Below are 10,987 nucleotides of genomic sequence, written 5' to 3'. Positions count from 1 at the left end.
CATAGGTTCTGGCTGGAAGGCTGCAGTCCTCTCAGGTTACGATGATGATTATTTCCAGATGAAACTGCACATTCCACATGTGCTTTTTCTTGAATATAGCCATCAGCTCAAAGATATACTTACCCTTGAAACTTTGCTTACAGCAGGAAGGTACCACAAAGCTCATTCGGCCTAACCCCCTGCTGATGCAGGAAATCATTTGCTGAAGCTCAACACTAATGTTGTTAAATTAATAAAGGACGAGGACGAGAAAGCTTTTCAATAAAAGTATTTATTAATGGTGGGAATACGAGATATGAGCAGAGTATCAACCTGACAATTTGGGAAGGTTTTTTAAGTGCATGTCATGTACTCTGCTTAAGTAATGCAAAATATATGTCTTTGCTAAAATTCTATAAAAAGTGGGCTTCTTTGAGACCAGATCGTTCTATTTTTAAAAAGCCTCTCCAGGGTCAAAGCAGGATAGAGAGAGAAGAGACCAAAAAAAGAAAAAAAAAGAAAAAAAAAAGAGGCAAAAAAAGAGACGTTCCTTTTGGAATGTAACAACCAGATTTTCTTGAACTCCTTCCTGCATCTGCTGTCTAGGAAGGGAGGTCAAGGATTCACAGCTTACTGAGCTATAAATTGAGCTGAACATTAGTTTGTGGTTGTTCTAGACACAGGCTGATAAGAAGTGACAGCTCCAAAGCTACACAGTGGCTGGAAAAACTACATAGCAGCACTTTGGGAAACTGGCTGTTTCTTGAAGGGGTCATGAAGGCATCTTGGCTTGATCTTCGTCTTTACACCATCAAGGCACATGGTGGCATCTTCCAGAGACAACACGGGGTGTTTTCCTGGCGCCAAACAGTTTACAATCTAAAACAAACAATGGGGAGAGCAAGGGAGGGAATGATGTGGGCAGATGCCATCGCACTCATATCCACACCATTTAAAAGGACACTTGTTGCCCCAAAGAACTCTGGGAACTGTAGTTTAATCCTCACAGAGCACTCTTGGTAAACTACAGTTCCCAGGACTCTTGGGGAGGAAGTCATATGCTTTAAATGTTGGAGGGGATGTGGCTGTATTTGAAGCTTTGTTACAGTAGGGAAGGAAGATTATGAGATTATACCAAAAGCCCCAAAGGAAATATGGGTTTTGAAGGAAGGGGAAATAGTGCCAGCTCCAGATTCCACGGGGTCCCCCTGCTCATTTTCACTGCTGTTACTGTTCCCCATTCACTAGTCCTCTTTCTCTGGGCGCTGCTCAAGCCACACAACTGCCCAGAGGGAGCAGGTAAGGGAGTGGAGCCTGCTGTTTCTACTTGTTGGGGGAGAGGTTGGCGCTGTGGTCTAAACCACTGAGCCTCCTGGGCTTGCCGATTGAAAGGTCAGCAGTTCGAATCCATGCAACTGTGTGAGTTTCCGTTGCTGTGTCCCAGCTCCTTCCAACCTAGCAGTTTGAAAGCACACCAGTACAAGTAGATAAATAGGTACTGCTGTGGTGGGAAGGTAAACAGCATTTCTGTGCATTCTGGCACTTGTCATGGTGTCCCGTTGGTGCCAGAAGCAGTTTAGTCATGCTGACCACATTACCCAGAAAGCTGTGCACAAACGCCGGCCACTCAGCCGGAAGCGGGTTGAGTGCCACACCCCATAGTCGCCTTTGACTGGACTTAACTATCCAGGGGCCCTTTACCTTTTAACCTTCTCCTTGTTCCTGACACTACTCACTTGCTAAGAGGGGACAACTGAATGGGCAGCAATGGCAAGGAGAAGCAGCACCAAGGCAAGGGGCTCCAGGAGTGTCAGTGAGCCTTTTGCTGGGGTATGACCCTCAGCAAGTGTCCAACTATGTTGACCTCCGACACCAAGACTGAGATTTTGGGAATGGGTGAACTGATGAATCCTGTGCACTCTCTCTCTCTCTCTCTCTCTCTCTCTCTCTCTCTCTCTCTCACACACACACACACACACACACACAAACACACACACGGCTCTGCTAGACAATTGCTATTTTGGGGTGGGATTCAATCATATACCAACAAATACAGCTTGCACCATTATAGTAAATTAGGCAGACTTGAACAACAAAGCCACTTATCCAAAGATCAGACTTTTACAATATGAAAAGTAGTACAGAAATCCACTTTTTGCAATAAGAAAAGTGATGGGAAGTGCAGAATAACACTTGGTTTGACACAGGATCATCTAACCTCCCTGCAAACAAATCAGCACAAATGCTCAATAAACAGCTCTTCTGGAAGTGTCCACCTACACACCAGCAGGCAACGTCAAGGAAGAGTTGTCCGCTAGGGAGAAAGCTGGATAGTATTGTGCATGTTCAGGAGCGTTTGTGGACATGGGAGAGAATCCAAAAATCATGGCTTCCGTATTTTGTCTCTTTTTTATTAACTCACATGAAGGTCTGTTCATCAAACAAGAAACCTGGTGGGCGGAATTGAGATTAAGAATCTGAAACAAAGGTAGTAGATTCCATAGAATGGGAATAAAAGGAGACTCACCCAAAAAGGGAAGTCAGAGAGATCAAATCTCTGTCCGGAAGTGCAGGGTCGTTCCTTCCATCTGCCTCTTGTAATCGGCATCAAAGCGCTCGTTTTGAGCCACTGTGAACTTGTTCTTCCAATCGCCAGTGATTCCTGGGTTGAAATGGGAAGAAATGGGAGTCAAGACACTGGCAATTAAAGAGGGACAAGATAGACATGAACATTACTACCTAAAGACCTGTCAAATATGATGGCTAAAAGAGGAACGGGGAGTTCCTGCCCTTTCCACACCGTACTCCATGCAGCAAGACGCAGCTGCAGATTCCACTTGTCTGGAATTTTTTTAACAAAAAAAAAAAATATTGGGTTTTCAATAATAAACAAATACATAAGCAGAGGAAGAGATCTGCAGGCCCTACTTGTGATGATGTGATGATGATGACGGTGGTGATGCAGATGATGGGGACATTTGCCTCCTCCAGTAAGCTGATCCCTTTTTGGTGCCCACTCCTTAAGCCCTATGATGCCTCAAGACCTCTTCTGAGCAATAATATTATGTGTTTGTGGGTGCCAGGCACCTATAATCCTAGCAAGTATTAAAACCTAATCAAGCCAGGCTAGCTTCCCAATGAGGTAACCGCCTGGCTGATGGATCATTAAGAGAACAAAGGCAAGGCGGTTTGTGCTAGATGACAAATGGGCGGGCCCCTTCTCCAGCTCTCAGAGAGTTAGAAGGACAAAGCCTGAGATTTGGGGGCTGGGTTTGCTGTGATGTGACCCGGAGGAAAAAGCTTCAGGTTGGAAAGGCAGAGAGAAAGAAAGAGTCATGGCTGATTTCTGCTTGAATCCAAGCCTGTGGCTGTGGTAGAAACAAGACCCTTTTGATGTACTGATGTTGTGAACCCCTCCATTGCAGGCTCAGGATGTATATATGTGTAACTATGTATATATGTAAACCATATATCATAAAGATACCACAGTCTCCGCTGTGCCTCATTTCCAATAGGAAACATGGACCCTGGGGTGAACCCCTGGGACCCCTGGAATCTCAGCCCTCTTCAGCCCATCCCTCCATGTGTCAGTGCAGCTTACCTTTCCTCATGAAAGGGGAGATACTGTGGTCCATAATCGTGGCAGGGATGCTTGTGTAATTGGCCATTTGGTTCTTCTGCATCTCTTTGAAGGAGGTGTGGTGAGCAATCTTCTCGACCAGGCGGTCATCAAGTGGCCTCTCCAGGAATTCCATTACTTTTCGGATCTCCCGCTGAGGATTCTAGAAGATAAGCAATGATTGGGGGTTGAAGCCGGGGGACTTAGGTTAATAAATTAATAATAATAATTTATTATTTATACCCCGCCCATCTGGCTGGGTTTCCCCAGCCCTGGGTTGGGAAAGGAAGACAGGGGAGAAGGACGCAGTGTACAGAATGGGAATACCCAGGTGGACCTCCCAATTTCCCAACCTGGGAACCATCATTTCGTCTGGTGCACCTCTTGAATGTGGCAAATGATGTTCCGGCCCTCTAGACACCACAGTTCCTTCTGACACACTGCATGCATGCACGATACATTCTATATGTGCTATGTTTACACTTTGAACATTTTGGTGGCTTTGCTTGCTGTTGCAGCGGAACTGGCATTGAAAGGGTTATACCGGGGAGTGGGAACCTTGCCTCTTTCAAGTCTTCATAGAAAAGGTAGAGCATCTTATGTTCATTCCTCTTGTCCCACCAGCCTTTGACATGGTCGTACCAGGATCCAAAAGAGACTGAGGAGAGAGAGATTATGGGCTCCCGTGAGAACCTTTCTAGAAACGAGGAAATTCTGGCCTCTGCTGGGTAAAGGCTGCAACTCAGTACTATAGCTTCTTTTTTCCCTTTTTTGGACTGCAACACCCATCTTCCCTGACCATTAGTCAGGACAGCTGGGGCTGATGGAAGTGGTAGTCTAAAACACGGCACATTTTCCACACACATAAGGATCAAAGTTCCATCTTCAGAACTGGGGAAAGTCTGACAGACACCTTGAACAGCTGCTGCCAGTCAGATTATCACGATCTGACTCAATATAAGGAAGCTTCATCATTTGTTTATCTCATTCTACCGCTACCTGCCCAGAAGCAATGGGAAGCCAGAGGAGCAATGCCTGGATATGAACCTTCACACTCACAAAGCTCCTCCAAACCAGGTAAGATCTATGTAAAACACTTGCTCATAATTCCATATGGAATTTCATAATTTCTATATAGCAGGTGGGTCCAATGACATCTAGAAGATCACAAGTTTTCTGTCCTTGGCTTTCAGGGTCATTGCCCTTGTCCTCTGCCTCTGTCTCATCTCCCACAGTCCTTACTGTCTCCAGCCATAAACTTCTCCAGGAATTCGTCCCACGTTCCAGGATCAGGATGCACTTTTGCCATTTGGTAGAAGTAATAATACGAGACAGCCACATCTTTGGCGTTTCTGGCCACGTAGATCATCTGTAGTGCAGAAAGTAGCATGCAGATTAAATGGATGATCAGCATAATTTATTCTGCTTCTGCCAGTCAGGCAGAAGGGCAAGGGGCAATGCAAAGGTTTTGAAGTCCCTCCCCTTGGCTACTACAAAATGCTGCAAAGCCCTCCCCACCTCTGGTTTTTAAATTTTTACATTGCCCATAGATTTTCAAGCCTGTTTTCATATGGACTAGTAACTTAGATATTTTCTAAAGAAAGTATTTAAGTATCTTTCATATATAGACTAGAAACTTAGATTCCTTTTTTTGAAAACAGTAACCTTCTTCTGCATAGAATACACAGCCCTGCTGGCAACTTTGTGATCCTCCTTTCAGATTAACACCCCAGCCCCTTTCTTCCACAGTGACCTCTTTCAGATCCCGCTCTTGCTAGATTCAGGTGCCCATATACCCTCTCACCTTGCAATCCGTTTCCCAGAATGATTTTGGAAGCAATTGGACCGGAAGGTGTGTTTTAATTAGACATGGCCGAGGTGCTTTTCTGAGCAGATCAATGCCTGGAGGGAGGGAGGAAGGGAGGGAGGAAACAGAAGTCAATAAAGAGACTTCTCCTCTCCCCATCTTTCACGACCTGTCCCCACAGCATACCTTAGGGTGAGGGACTCCTGGATTGCTGGCCTTCTGGGGTGTTTTACCTTTGGGAACTCCTTCAACAGCAAACTCCAAGAAAGGGACTCTCTGGTAGATGGGTTCGTTGCTGCATTTCTCCACATTGCCTTCTTTATAGATCAGGTCGATGACCTGGCTCACCCAGGTAGTTCCTGAAACGGCATGAAGGGGTGTTTTGCATAAATTCTCGATTGCAGTGCAGTTAGGGAAAGCCAAGATTGAGGCTGCATACGCCGTACATTTAAAGCACATGCAAACTATGTTTCCTGAAATAATTCTGGGTGCTGTACTTTGTTAAGGGTTTCTGGGCATTGTAACTTTGTAATGGGTCAATTACATTCTCCAGAACGCTTTAAGGGGGGGGGGGTGCTTTAAAACTTATATATGCCACCTGAGGGTACATATACAGTGGTACCTCGGTTTAAGAACAGTCCTGTTTATGAACTATTCGGTTTACTAATTCCGCAAAACTGGAAGTAGTGTCCTGGTTTGCGAACTTTACCTTGGTCTAAGAACGGAATCAGAACGGTGGAAGGGAACCGCGGCAGGAGGCCTCATTAGGGAAAGTGCAACTCAGTTTAAGAACGGTTTCAGTTTAAGAACGGACTTCTGGAATGGATTAAGTTCGGAAACCGAGGTACCACTGTACACCCTACAGTCATGGCTGTAGCCCAGGTGGGGGCAGCTGCCCCCCAAATCAAGTAAATAAATAGAAATACTAAACTAACTGACTAATTGCATCACAAATATCTGGGTTCTGCCCGCCCCCCCAGCATAAAGCATGCCCCGCTTAAAATAAATCCCATGCATACAGGTAAAGTACATATCCTCCCCAAAAGAAGTCTGTAAACTGTGTGATGGTGGACTGGGGGAGGGGAGTCCTGTTTTAACTATTTATTTAACACAGGTGGCACTGTGGGTTAAACCACAGAGCCTAGGGCTTGCTGATCAGAAGGTCGGTGGTTCGAATCCCTGCGACGGGGTGAGCTCCTGTTGCTCGGTCCCTGCTTCTGCCAACCTTGCAGTTCGAAAGCACGTCAAAGTGCAAGTAGATAAATAGGTACCGCTCCGGTGGGAAGGTAAACGGCATTTCCGTGCACTGCTCTGGTTCGCCAGAAGCGGCTTAGTCATGCTGGCCACATGACCCGGAAGCTGTACACCGGCTCCCTCGGCCAATAAAGCGAGATGAGTGCCGCAACCTGAGTTGTCCACGACTAGACCTAATGGTCAGGGGTCCCTTTCCCTTTCCCTTGTGCTTTTATCTCATGTTTTAATACACTGCCCAGAGATCTTTTGAAGAATGGGCGGTATACAAATGTAATAAATAAAGTAATTCTTAGTGTAAGGATTAGAGATATATTACAACTGTAATATGGCACTCTGCACGAGCCCAAAATTTGCCCCAGCCCTCCAATGGATCTCCTCTATTTTGTTTCCCCCCTCGGTTCGGGGGAACTGCCTGCACAGCCCTAAATCCAGCACTGACAACAACTGCCCAGTTATGTCCCTGTTTTCACCAGGGAAATCCTTGCTTCCCACCTCGACACCGGCATATTTGTACAGCCACAAGTCTGCAAAGAACGTGATCCTCTTTAAGCTGTTTTGGAAGCCGTTGCTATTTGGAGGCTGTGTTAGACCATGTAACATTACCTCAAGGACTTAGCACCTTTTCACAGAAGCCCAGAATTGTGGAGTTGGAAGGGACCCAATAAGCCATTTTAGTTAAGGTTACCAGATTTTTTCCAATGAATCCAGGGACACTTTTCAGCTTCAATAGATTTTGTATGGGGGCTGATCTGTAAATCCGGGGACTGTCCCCAGGAAACAGGGACGTCTGGTAACCTTAATTTTAGTCCAACACCCTGCAACTGCAGGCACCACAACTTTCCTTCCCATTGAGTGGGACACAGCCCAAGACATTCACTCACCAGACTTGGGGTATGTGGAGATCAGCAAGTCACCCGGATGAACTTGGAAGTCCTTCACCTCTTCCAAGACATCAGCAAACGTCTTGATCATGCCAACTCCCTGGACGTAAACCAGCGGCGGGCGCTCAGGCTCTGCATTGGGCTTCATCCTGGCAGAAAAAGGGAGTTAAAGCAAAGTGGGCTTCTTGCAGCCTTGGGCAGAGTGAGTCTCCCCCCCCCCCCCGCCGCCATGCAAGGAAGGTGTACAATACATGAGTGGAATCTGAGCTTGAAATTCAACGAAACGTTACGCAACATCTGGCATACGCTACCTTCCCCTTTGACTGGAGTTGGCAGGGATTTCTGAGGCTGGGCTGAATAATAGGATCAGATAATTGCAAGGAACTGGGATTTCACTGCGAGGGAACTGAAATATCTGCTGAAGAAAAGGGAAAGTCTCACCCCCATCCACAACCTCATTTGCCACCTGCAAGCAAAGCAATTTGTCCTCTCTGTGTCCTTTTTCGAGGGTCAGGACGGACCAAGATTTAAAAAAAAACAGCCTCACAATCCCATCCCTTTCTACAAGTCCTCCTGAGTTCAGTCGGTCTTTCTGCCTGGGAAATGGGTCGACGAGGATTGAAGCCTTCATGCAGGAAAATAAGACCCAGGCTCTCGCTCCCTCTCAGCCTTGAATACTAGTCGTCCACCAGGATATCGGACGGTCTTGTTCTGCCCTCATCATCCCAGGGAGACCAGGAGTCCTGCCTGCCTTGTGCCCTGACAGCTCCTCGCTCCTCCACTGCCCGCAGTCCGGAGGCAGCTCAGCTTCCGCGGGCGTCGCTTACCTTGATCTTGAGGCGCTGGTGATGGTTCGGCGGCTGGCGCTGATTTGGGAGCTGAAGCGCTCCCGAATCCGGTTTGTGGGGCGTGGACCAGGAATGGGCGGAGAAGATCTCCCGGGGTGAATTATTCCGGGGTGGGACAGTGGAGAGCTGGTAGCTTTGCCGAGGTGCCGCTGAGATCAAGTCAACCCTTCTGCTTCAGCAAAGCAGAGGGAAGGGTTTTCACTGTGAAACACTAAATATATATGGCAATCTTTGATACTGGGAATTCCTACATCCCCCCACCCTGCAAACAAAAACGAATCCAAAACAATGTTGGCATTCCGACCAAGGCTTAAGGGTTGCTTTCAAGCACGGTGGCTTAACGGAGTGCTGCCTCTTTAAGAGCTTCCCAGACCCCCAAGTGCCCTCTCTTCGCTTAGCCCCAGGGAGAATAGATCCCTCTTCCAGGTGTCTGTTCGGAAGGCTGCCAAGGAGCTTATGCAACAAGCCTGTTAAGTAACCTGCCCCTTCAGAGACAGCGTTCAACAGCCAACATAGTTTGGATTGGACTCTCCTACTCATTTCTACAGGGTAAACACTCTGCACATGCTCAGGAGGTCAACTCTGCATGTTCTCACCTATCAGTGAGGACTGAAAATGGACTCAATTTAAGATCTGCGGATAGACAGCAGTTTAAAACGCAGTTTCGAGGCCCCTCCGTGTGCACATGATGAAGATGATGCCACACTCTCTCAGCTCACCACCACCATGTTAAGTGAGCCCACTAATGATCTCTTGATACCAGCCCAAAACAATTTGGGTAGTTTTAATTTGAGCAATGGAAGAAGAATGATCTGGCTAGAGAAGCAACTTGGGTGTGCTGCAGGGGTCCTGATATGTCTCTGAAGCTGCCATGCCAGTGAGAGCCAGCGTGGTATAGTGGTTAAGAGCGGTGGACTCGTAATCTGGTGAACTGGGTTCACGTCTCCGCTCCTCCACATGCAGCTGCTGGGTGACCTTGGGCCAGTCACACTTCTTTGAAGTCTCTCAGCCCCATTCATCTCACAGAGTGTTTGTTGTGGGGGAGGAAGGGAAAGGAGAATGTTAGCCGCTTTGAGACTCCTTCGGGTAGTGATAAAGCAGGATACAAATCCAAACTCTTCTATGCCTGCTTGACTACCGGCTTGCTTCCCGCCTGTTCAACTTGTATATTTTGAAGCACATAGATGGCACAAGAGTGCCATAAAATCTCCATTAGCCTCCCATTTCTGGCCCTACAAAGGTGCCATGGGATTTGCTAGCACTTGGAGAGTTCGTACAATGTGTTATATGTTTAGTAGTGTGCACCTGTCTCACACAGGTAAAAAAAATGATGGCATTTCAATGCATAAACGCACATCTTTAAACAGGCTTTGGATAAGTGCAAACATGGCAGACTGCACTCACATGACTGGCTCTGGTTCTCTATGGTATACACCCATATTTGGCTTAACAATCATGGATCACCCAGTTGGGGCAAGGTTGAGTAAATATTAAAAATTCTTGTTTTATGGTGTTATAACTTATTTCACGCTTATAGTTGTATGTAAATGTTTCAGATGTGTTTATGGGGATGGGAGGAAGAATAACATATTTGTTCCTTTGCTCAAGGTGCTTGGTGGAAGGGGTTGAGAAACCTCTGACTTAACAAGGATGTAGCTGAGAATTTTCCAGAAGCTTCCTACCAATCCAAATAGAGCTGGCCAGCCTACCATTAGGCAGAGTGAGGCGGCCACCTCAGAAAGCTGGTTTTGCTTGTCATCAAAGGGCAGCAAACGTCAAGTACTCAAAAGGCAAACATTTAATTTTTTTTACAGAAAATAGGTCTGCCAAGTACAATCTCAGGGGCGTAGAGGGTGGTAGTTGAATGTATCGGGGGGGGGGGAGTTTCATGGGCCTTTTCCTCAGAGCAGCACCATAGAACCTCTTACATCAATGATATTTTGAGGAATTGACAAGTGTTAGGCTCTTGGCTATAGCAGACACAGGAGTTAAGTTGTAAAACAGCAAACAAAGGCCAGAGGAACCAGAAGAAGATACTGCTTCAAAAGTTAGGAGTAAAAATATTGAAGTGTGGGAAAGATATAAAAATCTGTTGGAACAAAAAACTCCATATTGGTTATCGCCGTTGGAGGCAATGAGTGTGAAGAAAGTCAATATGACAGGGGGATGGGATACATATGAGAAGTTAATAAGTAAAAGAGAAGGTAAATGGAAGATGAGACCATTCGAAGAAGTTAAGGACCATGTCAATGATTGGTTGCATTTTTTTCCAATTAATGAGATGTTTAGAAAAGATTTGAATCAAAGGGGTTTTGCGGATAAAGAATCAAAATTTCAGACAGAAATATTGAACAGTGATTTTAAGATCCTAGCAAAAATGTATAAGATATTATTAGAATGGTGCACGAAGGATGAAGAGATAAAATCAGTTATGATTGATTGGGCCAAAGATATAGGATATAATATACAAATGGAGGAATGGGAAAGACTATGGAAGGAAGGTTTAAGATTCACTGCATGCACAGCTATAAAAGAAAATGTTATGAAAATGATATATAGATGGTATGTAACTCCGGTGAAACTAGCAAAAATGTATAAG

The 10,987-nt window shown here is 45.9% G+C and overlaps 1 protein-coding gene across 3 annotated transcripts; it reads right to left on the bottom strand.

Annotated features, from left to right (window-relative positions):
* Positions 1 to 255: 255 nt before the first annotated feature.
* On the bottom strand, positions 256 to 8,684 carry LOC308572566 (sulfotransferase 1A1-like). 3 transcript variants are annotated; one of them, XM_081168732.1, is made up of 9 exons: positions 8,292 to 8,674; positions 7,541 to 7,689; positions 5,639 to 5,764; positions 5,403 to 5,500; positions 4,841 to 4,967; positions 4,162 to 4,256; positions 3,581 to 3,761; positions 2,507 to 2,641; positions 256 to 858 (listed from the first exon to the last, which is right to left on the bottom strand). In XM_081168732.1, exons 2-8 carry the CDS (start codon positions 7,686 to 7,688, stop codon positions 2,529 to 2,531), a joined length of 888 nt encoding a protein of 295 aa, XP_081024858.1. In that variant the 5' UTR covers position 7,689; positions 8,292 to 8,674; the 3' UTR covers positions 256 to 858; positions 2,507 to 2,528. The 3 variants fall into 3 exon arrangements, with proteins under 3 accessions (XP_081024858.1, XP_081024857.1, XP_081024859.1); XM_081168731.1 differs by having other exon boundaries at positions 8,368 to 8,662; XM_081168733.1 differs by lacking the exon at positions 256 to 858 and adding an exon at positions 2,034 to 2,429 and having other exon boundaries at positions 8,368 to 8,684.
* Between the last annotated feature and the right edge of the window lie 2,303 nt (positions 8,685 to 10,987).

This window comes from Podarcis bocagei (assembly GCF_964188305.1).
Source record: "Podarcis bocagei genome assembly, chromosome: 13".
Taxonomy (NCBI): domain Eukaryota; kingdom Metazoa; phylum Chordata; class Lepidosauria; order Squamata; family Lacertidae; genus Podarcis; species Podarcis bocagei.
This window is presented reverse-complemented; position numbering and strand designations above follow the sequence as displayed.

Coding starts and splice junctions, on each gene's coding strand:
- LOC308572566 (XM_081168733.1), bottom strand. CDS start 7,688: ATGAAGCCCAATGCAGAGCCTGAGCGCCCGCCGCTGGTTTACGTCCAG. Junction 5,501..5,638: donor TGTTGAAGGAGTTCCCAAAG/GTAAAACACCCC, acceptor CCCTCCCTCCAG/GCATTGATCTGCTCAGAAAA. Junction 3,762..4,161: donor TCTATGAAGACTTGAAAGAG/GCAAGGTTCCCA, acceptor CTTATCTTCTAG/AATCCTCAGCGGGAGATCCG.